This window comes from Melanaphis sacchari, unplaced genomic scaffold, assembly GCF_002803265.2.
Source record: "Melanaphis sacchari strain LSU unplaced genomic scaffold, SCAv2.0 Contig77_pilon_pilon, whole genome shotgun sequence".
Classification (NCBI taxonomy): Eukaryota; Metazoa; Arthropoda; class Insecta; order Hemiptera; family Aphididae; genus Melanaphis; species Melanaphis sacchari.
The window spans coordinates 1,205,777-1,225,497 of record NW_020271547.1 but is presented as its reverse complement, the minus strand read 5'-3'; the positions used below and the strand labels follow the sequence as shown (position 1 = coordinate 1,225,497).

The 19,721-nt window shown below is 27.9% G+C and overlaps 1 protein-coding gene across 4 annotated transcripts; it reads left to right on the top strand.

The window, feature by feature from the left end:
• Positions 1-971: 971 nt before the first annotated feature.
• LOC112601292 (insulin receptor substrate 1) lies at positions 972-18,253 on the top strand. Of its 4 annotated transcripts, none has more exons than XM_025348824.1 (14): positions 972-1,161; positions 12,446-12,663; positions 12,745-12,953; positions 13,029-13,177; positions 13,250-13,499; positions 13,562-13,648; positions 14,154-14,310; positions 14,367-14,527; positions 14,647-14,747; positions 15,606-15,687; positions 15,750-15,866; positions 16,728-17,001; positions 17,066-17,563; positions 17,740-18,121. In XM_025348824.1, exons 1-14 carry the CDS (start codon positions 1,090-1,092, stop codon positions 18,119-18,121), a joined length of 2,757 nt encoding a protein of 918 aa, XP_025204609.1. In that variant the 5' UTR covers positions 972-1,089. The 4 variants fall into 4 exon arrangements, with proteins under 4 accessions (XP_025204609.1, XP_025204610.1, XP_025204611.1 ...); XM_025348825.1 differs by lacking the exon at positions 972-1,161 and adding an exon at positions 3,978-4,916; XM_025348826.1 differs by lacking the exon at positions 972-1,161 and adding an exon at positions 3,978-4,920.
• Positions 18,254-19,721: the final 1,468 nt, after the last annotated feature.

Below are 19,721 nucleotides of genomic sequence, written 5' to 3'. Positions count from 1 at the left end.
GTCTTCGTTCATAATTGAAATAATTGAAAGCGATTATTGATCAATGATCAGCTATTACTACTTTCAAATTTAATATCGCAACACACTAGGTATCTTGCGTCAGTCTCTCAATTCAATATTTTTTTACTTGTTTTATGTAACAATCCTGCAATTTTGACTAGGAAACATGTGAGGAAAGCGTAAAAATTATCCCAGGGATTGATCATTTTTTAATACGCGTTACCTTATTTAGCATATATAATTGAATACATATAAAAATAAATAAATCTATACTTAGACAACATTGTAAATGAATAAAAAATATTGAAAATAAAAAATATATCACGAAATATTACAACATTGTTTATATTACATTGTATGAATATAACGTACAAACAATTATACAAAAAAGAGAATAGAAGAATAAAATAGTTTTAATTAATTTAATAGGTAAGCGTTATTGTTGCTTCATACTTTTTTCATGATTGTTGTTTAGCAGGTAATCAAAATGTAAATATTCTGAATATTTGCCTAAATTAAGTAATTTAAATTTACAGTCATAGTTTAAATCGATTTTGTTTTCTTCTAAGTCTTAATAGTGCTTATCACAACGGAAAAAACAATGAGTTTATTAAACGTGACATTCGTTTAAAATTTTTAAAACGTATGTACAGTAAATTCTATAGGTTAAGTATATAATGTTTTGATAAAAAATGGTAAATTTCGATATACAATATATACATATGTCATATATAATATATATATATATATATATTATTCATTAAAATTGTATGTTAAAAAAATGGTGGGGATAATATTTCAACATTTCATACATGAGTTTAAATGTGTAAGCCTGTATTTTCTTAATTTTAAATTTGAACAGCTATGTACACAAAATAAAGAATCTAATCGAATAAATTATCATTGTTTTCGTATAAGTGTGTACCTAACACCTTTCTAGACTCAGCAGTATCATTTTAGACTTTTAGACGAAATTACCTATACGCGATGTACACACTGACAGAGTCGTCAACGACCTTTGTAAATCAATATCTAATAGAAACTATATAGCTTTTGGAAAATTCATCTACAACAACCAAATCGGCTGCGATGATAGGATATGTCTCGAAGTCAATAATAATGCATAAATGGTTACGGTGGATGAATGATAGACGAGACAAAGTGAGTATATACCTACTAGGTATACAATATACGGTATTATAATATTTACGTAATTTATCGATATGTGCAAATTATTAATAACTTACACAATACACAGTTAAACGCTTAGCTGTTATCAAATCATATTTACTGGTTAAAATTTTAGTATAATGCACTTATAACTAGAGAACAAAATAATTTGATTATCAAAATCGAAACCTTGACCAAATTTGTTGTTTTTACACTAGTCTTAAAACTCAGAAGTTAAAAACAAATCGTATAGTTGTCCATATCATTAAATTATTATTATTATTTATGTACACGTACAAGAGTTCATTAAAAAAGGTGCTACCTATAATTTTTTACAAAAATTAACATTATGATAATCCTTTATTCATAATTCATGAAATAATATCATTGATTTATTTTTCTTACTCAGTTAATGTGATAATGTTGACAATACCTACGTCAATGTAGTATATACACGAGAAACGTGAAATAAATATACTCTACGCAATTATTTGAGGAAAAAAATATTTTTATCTTATAAACGTATGTTTAATGTATTGCATTCTTTCTTTATTTTAGAATATTTTAAGATTTTTATTGATGGCATATTTGGGAGGGGGGCGAGGAAACCTTGGAAAAAAAATTCTCTGTCCCTCAAAAATTTCAGGGAGTTGTGGTAATGTCTCCCAAAATAACGCTATCGATATAGTGTATAATGACTATAATGTATACAATATAGTAAACTGCGTAGTATGTAGGCTATAGACTTCTTGATGGGACGACGTGTAGGCGACGGGGTGCAGGACGACGAGATAGGTGACGCGCACATATTCTACTGCAGTGCAGACTATGTTATAATAAATAATAATAATAATAATAATACGAGTATACGGTGATATAGGTCGACAGGGTGAGAGAAGGGTAGAAAGACCCTTTAAAAATCATAAACAAGGGCGTAAGGCGCGTAAACGTGTGTGTGCATGTGTGCGTGTTCGTATATACCATACTTACTGTTTACAATACAGCGCGGCGGCCTTACGGTCATCACGTGGTGTATTAGTGGATGATGTGATGGTGTCGGGGGTGGAAAAAAGTCAATAGTTTCCCCGCAATCCTCGGCGTCGGCGACGAGCAGATGACGAGGAGACTGGTAGCGGTAAGGGTGAAGCCGCGCGCGCGCGCGCAGATTTACACAAAGTCGCCCGACCGTCCAACGTCGTTCACGGGCTGAATGGAGTTGTCTGGCCCACCGTTATGCCAACCTAGTTTTACACGTATATACTCTGCGTTATCGATTTTACGAGGGCGTCAAAACAACGCAACGTGATTCCAACGTGGAATTCTACCCCGCGCATTTACGTGCGCATATACGCGCGTGTAAATACGCGTAGGTACGTCCTCATATTTATATACATACCTACGCTCGCCGTCCGCCCACACACCCACCCGGCCGACTGACGCACATAATATTATCATAATACCCATTGCATATTTACACGGCTTTGTGCGTACCTACTGCGTATATGTCATAAATCATAATACGTATGTATAATATGTACGTTATGTACATAGGAAAAAAAAAAAGATAACAATTATTATTATTGTAATATGCGTATACGTTGTGATGTGCGAGTGCGACATACCTACGCACAATGGTGCACATGCGACGCGCGTAGTTACGGTATAGTAATTAATAATATAGGCTAATGTTATTGGTATAGTATTATCTTAGACGATAGGTGTGTGTGTGTGTGTGTGTGTCATAACGAGTACACACATCACGACGATGTACGATATTATTATCATAATAATATTGTTATTAAATCATATTATACAATAGCTTACTAATTATTGCTATATAATAAATATGTTTACAATATTTTGTTAAGTAAATTTAGTTATATGGTAAAATATTTTTGAGATTACGATGGGCGCGCAGGAACGAAAATCGACGAATCGACAACATTACAGACGATAATACTTGAGCGGACTGTGTTTGTTGTTTCATTATTGTTGTTGTTGATGTCAAGACTCGAAATCATTATTGTCGTGTTGTAAATAATTGCGATTTCATTAAACTAGAGCGTATACAAATAACGAACACAACAATATAATAATAAAATGTATTCGACTAGCGGTCGCGGGAAAATTCGAGGTAAAGGTTATTGGGTTTTCATTATGTTTTTAAGGGGGGAATGTTATTAAGAACATGGAGACGTAATAAAAATGAAATACGATCAAGCAAAACAGCCGCTATAACGTACATAATAAATAATAATATTATGATGGTATACCATGTAATTCGTTCGTGTATACTTAATAACTACAAATATATATATAAATATACTAAACCACGGTATACGTATATGGTAGTAATGCGGATATAATATCGTTCTATTGATTATGTATAAATATATAATTAATCCATAATAATATACATCACACTGATATACGCGTGTGTTGTTGTACCGTCAGTTGTATGTCGCGGAAGAACAACACGACGATGATAATGATAATGATGATAATGATAATAATAATAATAACAATATTATTATTATAACGATCGATATTTATTTATTTATCTTCTTTCTTTTCTTTTTTTTTTGTATTTTTCGTGAAAGAGAGAACAGTGCGGCTGACTGCGCAGTAGACCGACAGAGCGAAAAACACACGACGCGGCCACGCCGCTATGGGAAAAATGTTGTTTTCGTTGTAATGTTGTTGTTGTTTGCACGGTTCAACGGTCAACATGACCCGCGCGCCGAAGAGGCGGGGATGTTAGCGCATGCGCGCCACTTGTTTACATCTATAGGAATACGCGCTGATTAATCGTCACACAGACACACATAATATAATATACGCACACACCGAATAACAACACACAGTGGTGGCGCTTATACGTATCCACATGACTTTTCCGCGGAAAATGTTTTCCATTAACAATAACGACACGGTGAAGCCAGTAGTAATATCAGTGGCAATAACTGCGTCCTCGAAATCGTCTGTTCCGTCGGTGTGTTTCTCGCGCGTCGTCGTCGCTGTTGTTGTTGTTGTTGTTGTTGTTGTTGTTGTTATTATTAACGTCGTGGTCGTCGACGTGCCGCCGTCGTCGCAGTGGTCAGTGACAGAAAGGGTTTTCGCCGATTTCCAATGCGCCCCGTCGGCCGCCGCCGTCGCCGCAGCAGCAGCATGTTCCGAATTATTGTGCTAAACGCCACTGCCGCCGTCGTACCGTGTTTTGCCCGCAGTGTTCGTTGTTGTTGAAACGATATCGTCTCGTACGCGCGTGCCGTCGTATCGTTTTCCTCTCATTTATCGTCGTTTTCGACGCCCTCGTGCGCCGCGCGCCGTGTATGTGGATACATTATTATTATAATTATAATTATAATTATTAATTTTTTTTTTTTCCTTACGATACACGAGAAACAAAACGACCGGTACAGATTATTAATTCATACCGACATACCTAGTGTAATATTGTATTTATACGTCTGTTCGTACCTACGCGATACGCGAACCGTACCTCTCGTAGTGTGTATAATACGATATCGCGGTGTGATTTGGCTATTGCGACGCACGTTTTCGTGGCCGTTCGAAGAGACGGCGTGTGCGCGAAAATCGTAACATTTTTATTGTTTTTGTTATTGTAGTGCTATGTGTGCCCACGTCGGTTCTAGTCAGTTCGCGTACGGTACAATAATATTATAGTTCGGAACGCGGACCTAGTTTTCGAGTTCGCACACGCGAAAGGAAATACCAGACGAGAAGTATGTATGTTACTTATTGCGTGTTATTTTTATTGCGAGCAATTGTGTAAAAGAATGAAATAAAAAAAAAAAAAAAACGAACGAATAATAACGTAAACAGTGCATGCCCTTGACATAACTGCCCGTTCTTGAATGGATAGGTATTAGGTATAGGTGTAGTGTGGTGTACCAACACCTATGCCCATTATTCCCATACCACTACTAGGCACATGCTTATAATAACAACATCAATATCATGTTTTAAACTTGATTTTGATGTTGTTTCTGTTATTGTTGATGTCGTTTGACACTGTCTCGGCTTGCGAGACTCGACAGGACAAAAATCTCATCTTTTCTTTTGGGGGGGTTTATCGCCTTCGTCGGCGTAGAAAGGCATTTTGTAGGGAAATCAATTCAGTGTTTTTGGATAACGTCATACCCTATGTGATTGGAATACAATACAACTTCCTAGAGGTGGTCAAACGATGTCGTTTTGTACCTGTAGGGCTGTTCATATTTGTCAATTTATGCTGCTGTTGGCTGCTGTTATACGCTCCATGTCAATTAATAATCAATATTCAACGTTACTTAGTTGATGATCACGCATTTTGCTAAACCTATTGCAATGACTTTTCACCTGTAGGAATACAATTTTATATTCGTTTTTAATGTGAAATTTAGATGTCTATAATCCAATTAATGTAGCATTATCATCAATTTTATGCATTTGACAATGTTGACCTCTACAGCATTTATAAAGCAAATTAAAATATTTTTTGCTTATCACTTTAACCGTAGTTAATAAAAAAACATTAACAATTGTATATTGTGCAACTTAAAAATCCGTAAAAAACTCTTACATACATATACATTTTAGTTTTAAATTAATTAATATTTTTTTTGCTATATTTGTACGTGTGTAAGTATTTTACTATAGAATAACCTTGATCACAAAATTTCCCTCAAACTACTTACCCGTGCTTTTTTTTTATAGTTATTAGAAAGTATCTGTTTTATTGTGAAGCTGATAATAATGTTATTTCTTGATTTGAAATTATCTTAAATGTAAAACTTAAGTATAATATTTTAAATTAAATATAGGTTGTATAGGTTATTTGTTTTGTCATAAAAAATAAAATTCATAACTTAGAGATAAAACTGATATCAATTATTTTATTTAAAATTCTGATAATCGTTTGGATGTTTCTGAAATAGTATCAGTTAAATAATTTATTTGTTTATTTGTTTTGTTTTTAGAAAATATTTTAAAATATCCAATAATTTTTCAACCAATTTATCAATATGATTGATAATTACCTATGAACAATTTATATTTTGTTTATTCAATACAAATTATATATAATACAGTTTTTTTAGCACAGTAATTAAATATTGTGCAAATGTTATCTTTTGATAGTTTTTTTACTTCCATATATTACATTCAATGAGCAGTGAGCACACTCCAACCCTTTTTTTTAAAACCATTGTATTATATTCTATATAGTCTTCATTAGAGAAATGTAAAATAAATTATAAAAACCATTTATTAGGTTTTATTAAGTATTACATTTCAATTTACTTATTCATTCTACACTAGTACTTGATAGGTATTACTGTAATGTTGTATTATATAAATGTTTTTTTTTTTTAAGTAATTTTATTCATTTAGTAATTCTATATTATATAATATATTAATAATTTTTCATTATAGATAGTTAAAACTATTAACAGAAGTTACTAATTTATTTTTAAACAGTTACTTAAATGTAACTTTTATAATTTAATAACCATTAAAGTAATCATATTTTTCATTGATAACTTAAGCTTATTGATTTAATTTCTTATCATTATTATTTCTCAATTTTGTGTCAACAATTTATACAAGAATATAGGTACTTAGGTTTATTACAGTATTTTATTTTAATTTTTACACAAATAGGTAGGTATACAATTCTTATTGTTTGGAGTCTTACATCGTTATTATACTTAAACTTAAGCCGAATGGGTTTATCATATAATTATTGAAATATAAGCTTCTGGATTATAATTCAATAAAAATATTACATTATTTTTGTTTTTGTATTCGTATATTAATATTAAGTAATAATAGGTAGATAGAGGTAACTCAGGTATTATTTATAATTAAGAATAATTAATTTCAATGAAATATTCATTTATTATTAAGTAATCATACAAGTGTAATACTTGATATTAGTTATCATTTTAAAATTATGTAGATTAGACTGATAAAAATAAAACCAAAACATTTATTATTGTTGCATATAATAATTCTTGAATAAAAATACATAACTAAATCAATATTGTTCATTTTCAATACGTTATACCAGTGGTGCGCAACCTGGGGGTCGCGAAATTTTATTAGGGGATCGCCAGTAATCACCAAATGAAAAAGTTTTATACTATACTATGTATATTGTATATTATTTTATAGTTTTATACAAAGTAAAATTATTTTGTACCGTTGATAGCTGTGTCAATATTATGACAATATGTCATATCTTAATGTTGCGATAACAAGTTCTATTGAACCACGCAGTATATGGGTTATTTTTAAATTGAATTTAATCAGTAATTTTATTTAATCTTACGGTTATTATGAAATAGTCCGATAGTCATGTACGAGCCGTTGAGTTAATCGTATTAATGCTTATAATTTTGTATAGCTTGTAATAATTATTTGTATTTTGTATTATTTTAAACTAACATTTTTAATATTTTAATATTTTATAATATATAAACTAAAACGATATGGATAAATTTTTAATTAAACGACCGATGAATAGTGATGATGAAAGTGCTATAGAAACTAAAGTTCGTAAGGTATCGGAAATGTCGTCAGATGTACAAACCAGTCGAAAAGTTAATAAAAAGGACCGTAAATACCAAGACAGTTACATCAAGTTTGGATTCACTTTCGATGTTGAAAAAGGTGAGCCAAAATGTGTTATTTGTTTAGAAAGATTAGCTTCAGAAAGTATGAAGCCATCAAAGCTAAAACGACATTTAGTTACTAAACATCCTCAATTCCAACATAAAGAGGAAGACTTTTTTAAAAGGTATGAAAATTCGATAGAAGTTCAAAAAAATACTATGCGTAATTTTTCTTCAGTTCCTATAAAAGCTCTAGTTGCATCATTAGAGGCTTCATATTTAATTGCTAAAACCAAAAAACCACACTCTATTGGTGAATCTCTAGTTTTGCCGGCCGCTATAAAAATAGTATCAATTATGCATGGCGAATCATATGCAAATGAATTAAAAATGATTCCCTTATCAAGAGATACTGTGTCGCGTCGAATTGAAAATATGTCTGATATTATAAAATCACAACTCCTAAATAGATTACGAGGAAATTATTATGCAATGCAATTAGATGAATCTACGGATATAACTAATCTTGCTCAACTTCTTGTATATGTTAGATATATTTATAAAGATAAAATTGAAGAAGACTTTTTATTTTGTCAACCATTAGAAGGACGTACGACTGGAAATGATATTTTTGTTCTTATAAACAATTTTTTAGAAATTAATGAAATTCCCTGGTCAATGTGTGTGTCAATATGCACTGACGGTGCAGCTGCCCTTACTGGTTCAAAAAAAGGTTTTAAAGCTAAAGTTCTAGAAGTGTCTTCAAATATAATGTTTAACCATTGTATGATTCATAGAGAAGCTTTAGCTTCCAAAAAACTTCAACCAGATGTTACTAAAGTACTCCTTAATGCTATAAGTGTAATAAATTTTATAAAATCAAAGTCATTAAATTCCAGACTTTTTTACTATACTTTGCAATGAAATGGGTTCTGACCATGAAAAATTGCTTCTTCATACTGAAGTAAGGTGGTTGTCTCGTGGTAAAATATTATCACGCCTTTTTGAACTCAGAGATGAAGCACGAATTTTTCTTCTGGAACGTAATAATAAACTTTCGGAACATTTTTTAGACGAGCAATGGCTTGCAATTCTGGGTTATCTTGCAGATATATTTGAAAAACTAAATTGTTTAAATTTAAGCCTACAAGGGAAAAATACTAATATTTTATTTCTTTCTGATAAAATCAATGCTTTTAAAAAAAAAATTCTTCTGTGGAAAAATTATATCGACGATGACAAATTTGAAATGTTCTCATGTTTATCAGAATTCCTCAGTGATAATGATGTGGATATTAATATGATAAAAGAAATTATAACTACTCATCTAATAAGTTTACAAACAAACTTTAATGCACGGTTTGAAGATTTCCCAGAAGAAAGTCTAGGTTGGATAAGAAATCCATTTCATTTTAATATCAATGAAATAAAATTAGGAAATTTAAAAATAAGCGAAGTACTTATTGACTTGTCATCAGATGAAAATCTACGTATCAGATTTCAACAAAATGCATGTGATACATTTTGGATTTCCATCAAATCTGAATATCCAGAATTATCAAAACAAGCTATATCAATTTTACTTCCTTTTGCATCAACTTATTTATGCGAAACAGCATTTTCAACACTAACGATAATTAAAAACAAATATCGCTCCAGATTAAATGTTGAAGCTGATTTAAGAGTAGCAGTGTCAAATATCAAACCAAACATAGAATCAATCATGTCTACAATGCAAGCTCAGGTCTCTCATTAAAATAATTAAAAAGTAATTTTATAATTTTAAAAATATTAAAATTTTTGATTATCATTATAATGATACATTTTTTAATTTTAGATTTTATAAAACTCTAATTTTGTATTTTTTTTTCATGTTTTTGATTAATTAAATTAAAGAAATATTAAAACTGCTCTAAAATTAACCATTTAATGTATATGAATAAAATGTGTGTATACATTAAGACTATTAAGTAAATTTAAATTACACACTTACATAATGTTGGTAGGAAGGGGGGTCGTATTAAAAAATAAATTATTTTGGGGGGTCGTGGATCAAAAAAGGTTGCGCACCGCTGCATTATACAGTTAATAGCAAATGTATGTGTATGATTTTATTATTATCTTCATAAATGTTATAATATATATTATTATAATAAATTCTTAAAAATACTTTTTTCCTTAAGTTAATATTAAAAATAATATTTTCAAAATTTAATGTTCAATATTATTTAAGAATTTATTATTATTATTTTTGGTTCCATGATAAAATGTTGCTACTTACAGAGTGACACAAACATTTTACTATTTTGGAATGTTTTAAATTAATTAATTTTGGTAAATTGTTATCTATTGTTTTTTACCCACAACAAGTTTCTCATTAACTCTAATCATAAAAATTTCCAAAGTTATTCAAATACACAATTTAGCTTCCTCAACCATCACTACATAATTGACCAAATAAACATTAGGTACAACAGATACAATCACCTCATTACTAAAGTAAAAATAATACTGTACTATCATTACTACAGCTTTCAATATCTCCAAGTTATTTAATCAGGTATGAAATGATTTTTTTAAATAAAGAAAATCTTACGTTCTGCTTTTTTCTTACTCTTTAGATACTACCTCAATGATTGTCAATTCTCTCTTGGCCACTTTTTTAATATAAGTCAGAGTTCTTCAAGGCACAGTAACAATCTTTCTTATTTTCAATAATTGTTATCGTGAATCAACTCACATGCCTTATATTTTTATTGCTGAATAGACTAATGATAAAACAATTTTTCAGTTCATAAAAATTTAATCACATCTAATTATCTTCGATATTATCTTTCTTGTATTGAAACTTGGTATGGTAAAAGGTTAAAATAAACAAAAGAAATTTCAATCACATCACGTTGTTTTAAATTAAATTTGTTCTCGAATTAAACTTAACAACCTATCAATTTCAATCTAATTTAATACAAAATATTTCAGTTTTCTCTTCAATAAAATTTGATCTGAGTCACTATAACCATTTATAATACTGTACTTAAACTAAATTTTTGTAATTTTCGTAGCTTTGAATATTTTATATCCAATATCAAAACTTTTGTTCCACTTTTAACCATTAAAAAAATGTATTAGGTACAACTAATTTAGATATTTAACAAAAAAAAATAATCAAAACAAAAGTCTTTAAAGTCAAGGATAGGTTAGATTATCCTCTCAATTACACACAAATTTAAAAATGAATACAATTTAGAAACTATTATATAATCTTTGAAACATTACCACAACTCAGTTTGCGATTGTCCAAATATTCTAGTAAAAACCTAGTCAATGCCTAGAAATCTGAACAAAAAACTAAAAAGTAAATTGGGAGTAACAATCTTCTGGCTGCCTAGCTTGGTCCTATAATCACATTCTTGGAGTCTCATCAGTGAGCAGCTACTAGATTCCAAGTTGAACTTCATTCTATACTCGCTTAAGATATACATAAATTTAATATTTTCAAAAATGTTTAGATACCTTTAAGGCAATATGTCACATTGTAACTAAATGCTTAGAATATTGAATTACCAATTATTGTTTTCATAGATATTTTCAAATAAAAAAAAAAAAAAAAACTGTTAGACCAAACTAGAAATGTATTTTTATCTTCTTCTTATGTTCGATAATAAATCATTTATTTGTATTAGTAATAGTATTAAAGTTAATAAGATTATATTATAATAGTATAATTTATATTATCATTCTACATCTATTTAATAAAACTAAAAATATTCTGTCATTATAATATAAAACCTATGATATTTTATTTTTTTAAATTTTAAATGTTTTAAATTAGTTGATGATATTAAATATACTAAATTAATTAAATATAATTTTAGTTTACAATTAATTAATTAATTTGAATTTGAATTATTAATAATTAAATTATAAAATGTATAAAAATGGTCAAAAGAACCTTGTGTGACCAAACATAGGTATTACAATTATTTGTGTTAAGATCATTGATAGGTCTCATGGTGAATTAAAGAAATTCTTTTGATTTGTTTTATTTATTTATTTTTGCATGAGATAGTTATGAACTGAGCATATTATTTGTTATTTTATGAAATGTATATATTTAAATAAATTTAATATAGATAATAACTAATAGGAATCTATTTAATTATATTTGAATATTTATTATGAATTATGATATATGAATGATATATTTCTATTGGTTTATAGTTTGTAACTTGAAAAATAATTGCTGTTTTTAATATCTTATTTTTTCGTGAATTTCCCATTTCTAACATTAATTGTCTTTATTGTTGTTTTGTTAATGATAAGAAATTCATAATATCCCAAAATAGTAATTACTATATATGTACCTCGATAGGTACTTATCTTTTATTTTTATTTGTTGACCTGTAGAATGCAATCAGTAGTTTAAATTTATTTTCATTCAATTTTAATATTTTATTTATCTAAATTAAATGTTTTAGTATTTTTCTTTAACTTAGGTACCTAACTTTTGTTTTGTTTTTTCACCTATACTAGTATATTTAAATAACTTAACAATGTGTTTTATGGTATACATTTTTTTAAATTATTACTTATTTTATTCATTTACATTTCACAATAACTAATATTGTATTTAATAGTTTTTATTTTTTTATTTTCAGAAATTGCTTAAAATGAGCTTGTTGCTGGCTCAACTTACTGACTCACCTAAGCCTAGAAATGCTATGGCTGGTGTTGTTAAAATTGGTTATTTAAAAAAAAATAAGAGTATGAGAAAAAAATTTTTTGTGCTCCGAGAAGAAACTGCTGGTGGTGGACCTGCGCGTCTTGAATATTATGAAACTGAAAAAAAGTGGAGAAACAATGCATTACCTAAAAAGTATAATTTAACTATTAAATTATGTTATATTTTATTAACTATAATAGTTACCTAATGGTTTTGTCATATATTTTATTATAGAGTAATTGTATTAAAGTCGTGCTTCAATATCGACAAACGTGTAGATGAACGTACTAAAAAGACAATATTATGTTTGTATACCAAGGAAAGTTCTTTTTATATATTATTTGATTGTGATAAAGAACTTGACGAGTGGTTGGACCTAATGTTAGTTTTACAACGTGCTTCTAAACATTTTGGACCGGGTGATTTACTCAAAGAACCTTTCGGTACTTAGTTGTATACATTTTTATTATTTTATAGTATATTAACATATTATAATTACATTTTTTTTTTTTTTGCAGAGCATATTTGGCATATTTCTATATTAAAAAAAGAGCTGGGAATGAATCCAAATTTAATAGGTATGACTGGACTCTGTTTATGTGACAAAAAAGTGAGCATAATGAAATATCCAACTAAATCAAAAGAACAAAAGACTATGGATATAATGGTATTTATCAATATTAATTTATATTTTTGCTATTGATTAATTAATAAAATTATATTTTTCATTTTATTACAGCTGTCAAGTATTCGTCGTTGTGGAGCTTTAGGCACTTTTTTTTATATGGAAGTAGGACAAAGTTCTCCATTTGGTTCTGGTCATATATGGATGGATACATGGAACAATGATGTAGCAGCTAGTGTTCATGAAACTATAATGGGTGCATCAAGTCGAAATCATGACACTAGATTTAGAATGAGATCATCATCATTTAATGAAGGATCACGATTAATAAACTGTCCATCAAGACAACGTTCTAGTTTTTATGGTATGTTTTTTACAAAATTGAACAAAGTTCCTATTATTAATTACTTGGAAATAATGTTATAGATGAGAATCACCCTGGGCTTCGATATAAAAATAATAGTCAAAGTTCCTCAACTTTAAATAATGGCAATGTTGATTTAACTCGTACAGGTAATTTAATTTAAGGTATCAGTAACTTGAATATTTATGTCAAGACTACTTAAATGTACAAATTTTTTCTATAAACTAGTTTAAAATTATGTGTGTTTTGTTTTTATATGATATCAATTTTTTTTCTCTGATTTTATATATTTCTGACAATTAGTGAGATTAATTACTGATTAAAAACTAAAATTTCAGTTTTATTTTTCTTAGATCCAATAAAAAAAAGTTTATAATATATTATTTTTAAGATTTAATAAATTCTGAATAAATGAATAATTTTAGATTTTGATTGGAATAAAAATAGTTTATTTTTTGTTTCTCAATATCATTTTTGTTGATAATAAAATAAAAGAAGTTTAAGATTTTATAGTAATAAAATATTCTAACTTTTTCAAATGTGCCCTTTAATAATTCATATATGAATGTAAATTGTTTATCTTAGTTATATTTTTTGGATATTTGTGTAAATGTATGCACAAGTTAAATAATAAGTTAAATAACTTATTTTCAGGATCAGTTAGACAGCGTTGTGATAGTATGCCATTGCGACCACGTACTATTAGTGAAAACACAACTTCATCAACACGTTCTTTCAATGGAATTTTATCCCCAAAACAAACTTTCCATAAAGGCTGTAATTGTGTTTCTGCCTCTTCATCATTATCAGCGTATGTTACTTATTATAGACTTATAATTAAAAATTTATAAACAATAATTTATTTAGGTTTAACGATTCTAACTTGAGTACCTGGGATTCATCACTTTCAAAATCTACAGATACCACAGATGGAATCTCTTCTTTTTACACGAGTCTTAATGACCATCGGTCTGCCATACTTGAGGAAAAACAAGAAGACTTTATTCCTTATACTCCATTAGACAAAGGTATTTTTATTTTAATTCATTATTTATAATCAATAGTATAATATGTCAATTAATATTAACATTTATAATAAATAATAATACATTTCGTTTTATAATACTACTATTTTTTTTTCTTGTAGAAGAAGATTCTTTGAGACAAACAAGTGACAGTAATGTTAATAATAACATTAACTTGATTAACAACAATATTGTTGGTAATAAATCCAGTTCCTCTTCCCAGGTCAGTTTTTTTATTAATTGCAAATATTAATAATAATTATTGATCATCCAAATATTTATTTCATAAATTATAATGTCAAAACAATTTTTTTTTTTTTTTATGTTTGTATAATGATAAGAATTAATAAGTTAACACGTTGACTGCTATAAGTTCACCGACATCCTAACTAAGATTTGCTATAGTGGAGCCATAGTATAAGTAATATAGTATTACTGTAATTTTCATGTGTGTATTTTTAAATAAGAAAGTTCAATCACAGTTCTGAATATACTGTCATAATTTAAAAGACTTAAACAATATAAATTTAAAATAAAAATAGTTGGGGTACCGATGGTCTGCTGGCAGTATGTTTATTTATTATGATGCCAGATTGGTTATTGGTAACTCAACTATTTTTATTTTAAGTTTGTATAGTCCATCAAAGTAATTTATTTGTTTATCGTGTTTTTCTGATCGTGTATAACTTTTATAATAATATTTTGTGAAAATAAAAAAGATTTTCATTGAATTCTATTAGGTTTTATATATGATAGATTAATATTCAACTACTCAAAATATGTATAAGATTGATGAATTAATTGATTTTTTATTTAAATTGTTTTTTTTTTTGTGTGTGTGTGTGTGTGTATGCCATGATGTCATTATGAAATCTTTATGTCTGCGCCATCAGACAATATTATATGTTGAGACCTGCACTCTAAATGACAACTTTAACATACCCGACTTAGGTCACCGGCAGGCTTGTGGCAGTCAGCATGTTAAATATCTTTTATTTAAACTTATACTTTAAATTGGACAATTAATTTTTATTAGATTACATAGCATTATTTATTAATATTTTAATTTTAATATTAATAGGCGGGTTCTTGTTGTGACTCAAACAGTCCGTATGGCTCACCCATCAATGTAGATGATACATATACTCCTTTAAACCCTTCTGGTTAGTAAATATATTATTTGCATAATTTGTTCGTGTTAATTTCAATTATTTATAATCTTTAGGTACGTCTGGAACATCTCCTCCACCAGATGGATACCTTCCAATGAAACCAGGATACACTTTTTCTAGTAATTGTGTAAATGCTATGCCATTGGAAGGAAACAGTAATTCTAAACAAGGTAATTTTTAAATCAATTTTTTTTTTTAATAAATTTATTAATAACATCTAATTTAAAAACAATTAAAAAATTTTAAATTATGGTGAATTATGTTAGACACAATATGTATAAATTATGTATTATTAATTATTATAAAAAATTTTAAATTCTTTATAATTTTTCAAAATCACAAGAATTGATTTATAAAATATATTTAAATAGTGAAAAGTATACTTTGTGCATATGAACTAGATCACCATAATATACATGCTAATTAGAAATTAGTGTTCCAAACATAATGAAGATATACAATTTTTTTGCAATTCCTTCCATTTATTTAATATACATTTCTGATAAGCTTTTATATATTAATTGGATAGAAAATTAATTATAGTGGATTCCTACTAAATCAATTTAAAAACATTCCATTCCTGTTTGATAGATATAAGTGTCAATGATTTGTAAAGATAAATATTATGTAAGTTAATGTTTCAATGATAATAACATTTTAATATTTTAAATATTTCAATATGATATGTGACTGGAGTGTCTTAAATAGTTAATTTCATAATCAAACTAAATAAGATTTAAATAATTCAGTATTTTAGATAATTATTTAATTTGCAACTTCAATATAACTTGTATACAATTTATAGTGGGGAAATTCAAAGTTCATGGTCATTGTTACTGTAATAATTGTCATTACAAAATTATTTCAATTATCTATAAGCTAATTCAGTATCATATTTGTCTCTTGCTAGTTAAACATAACTTTATAATTTTTAATTGATTGATTATCTAAATTTATGTTAAATTTTTATTATACATATTTTTAAGTAAATATTACCAATAATTTCTTGTTTATTACTTATATCACAATAGAACTTACTGAGATGCCTCAAATGGAATTTGAATCGCCTGAAGGCTATGTCCCTATGGCACCTGTGGGTAAAATGTCTGACTATGTATCTATGGATTGTAAGCAAGGATCTATTGAATCTGGAACACCTTCTACAGATACTCGCTTTTCTGACATACATTTAGACAAAGTTTGTGCATACCTTACTCCATCTGAGGACGAAGGACCTATTGAAAGGCCTACTCGAGCTTATTCTGTTGGTTCCAGACCAGATGGCTTAAGGGAAAAAATTGACAAGTATGTACTCACAATTAATAAATATATATTAATATAAATATAAATAACTAATGTTTTTTTTTAGAATTAATGCTGATCGAACAAGAGCTCGTGCATTTTCAGTTGGCAGCCGTGGTCGATTACCCCCAACCGGATTGCCACGGAATGGTTATCAGTCTGGTTCGACCAGTATGTCTGAACAAAGTGACAATGGTGATCGTGTGGAAATTGATTTTAGTTGTAATTCAAAATCTCGTCGTCATTATTCAGCAACTTGCCGTACTTTATCTATTCAACCACCAGCAGATTTATCACCAAGATCATCACCTAAACTTTGTCCTTCTCCTGATCCATTGTGTGCTCATAAACCAACTGGTCGTTCCCCTCCAAAATCTATAGTGTCTTCTGTAGATATTAAAAGAACACTATCTGGAGCTGTTCATGGTATTTCCAGATCACCTCCAACATCTTCACATACTTATTTATCACCTACATTGGAAAGAGTTTCAGAGGTGCCTGGTATTGAAGTTGTTGATAATTACATACCAATGAAACCAAGTCAAGGATTAAATCCCTGTGAAAAGTATGTTGATATTATTGTCTTCTTATAATTATTTTATAGTAAATTATTAAATTAATTAAATTATATTTTTTATTTCTGTCATTGTTGCTTTTTGTTAAACTATGTTTATGTGTAGTATACATATTGTTTATTGCAGTTGTTAAATAATATTTGTATTTGTATTTTATGTTCTGTAGCACAAATATGGTGGTAGACGAATCAATTAAAAGAAATTATGTAAATGTATGGGAAGCAGCAAGTAGCACGTTTCCAATCATGAAAATGATTGGAGGTTTGAATTGGAAAAAAAACAAAAAACGTAATACAGCTCCTGCTTTAGAACAACTTATACCTATGGCTGATGAAGGCATTGATGAAATAGATGGTTATACGACTATAAGGCCTGGTGTTCATACAATACCGGTACGAGAACAAATCAGTCAGTCTTCTGATGCAGTGTTAGATGCCATTTGTGATGGACTTGCAGATCTAGTATTCTCAGAACCACCTCCTATTGTCACATATAATTCTCAAAACCACTCTAAGTCCGATAATTCTGTTTCTTCGTTGGATGGGTAATTATAGAATTAATGTTGTAATATAATAAATATTTTAATTTAAACTCATATTTTGTAAACACTGGTAAAGAGGTTTATCTTAGTGCAAACAAAAATGTATATAATTTTTTTTATGCATAATTTTACTGTGTTGTTCTTTGTATTTGAATTAAATAAATATTAATATTTAAGTAATAGTATATGTAAATATATTTGGCATCTAAAGTATAACATTTTAGAAGAATTGTATCCAGGGGTAATTTTTCTAACGATATTTCAACTTTAATGGAGAATTTTTATTGTATTTAATGTATTTTATTTTTAGTGAATATGTTACCAATTTAAACCAGTATGAACTGAGACATAATTATAATTTTTGCCTTTTACGCTTTAAATTTTTAATAAAAAAAAAAAATTGATTAAATATCAATTGTTTATTGTTAAAAGTACTAAGTTATTAATTTTTTATTTGATTTGTAAAATAGTTAATTTAATCATATTTTAATGTATTATGTTAAAGTAAAATAGTTTAACATAGTGAAAACTAAGCTAAGATTTTGTTTCCATTACATGGGGAAAATTTAATAGTAAAAAACTTACAAGACTTCCTCCGTGTAGGGAAATAGTAGAAATGGTAGGCCAATGATAAGTTAATGAAAATGGATATTATAAAGGTCTTCTTTTAACTAATGTATAGATTTGATAGGAAGCAACAGTTGTCAGAGAAACATAATCATCTTAATAACTTATCCCATTTATATGTTAGATGGAGGTTTTAAAAAATAATGAACGTATAACTGAGTTAAACTACAGTTACATAGTTGGTAAATTTAAACTTTAAAAAGAAATAATGATTACCAATTTGTATAAATATTTATATTATTTTAAATTATAATTAAATTAAATTATAGTTAAACTTAAATAAGTATTTATTTATACAAATATAAATAAATAAATGTAAATATATGCACGCTTGCGTGTATGTATGACCGTTTATTTTTATTTGCAAAAATAAAAATCTCCTTGTGACCAGACGTCAATGTATGCAAATAAGACTGAAGAACCACTCTAGGGATATACCTAACTAAGTACTGTATTTAATTTTAGGTTCTCTGTAGGATTTTTTTAATTTACAAATTGTCTTGTTTGAGCTGATTTTTAATTTGTTAGATAACAAGAAAATAAAAATAATTATTGATAATAATAATAAATTCAATTGGTGTGTGTCTATGTTTGTGTGTGTATGTGTATGTGTAATATGTTAATTAAAATAAATTAAATTAATTGATAAATAATAACACTGTTTATGGTGTTTTTGGTTGACCTTTAAAAAAATTTGTACCCTACATCACTATTATTTAGAAAATTTTATAATAAAATGTATTATTCTGCATTCTCAATGTTACTTAATAGTTGATTGTCATTATTATGAATTTATGATGAATAAATGTGTCATATTTGTATCACATTATTGATAAATTTTAAATATATTTCAAACAGTAAAAAAATAATTGTTTATAGACCATGAGAAAAATTATAATGTTTCATTATTGTTGTTTTTTTTTTTTTTTTTTTTAAGGTAGAAAAAGTTTTTTTCATTATTTATTTTAGTGACATTCTTT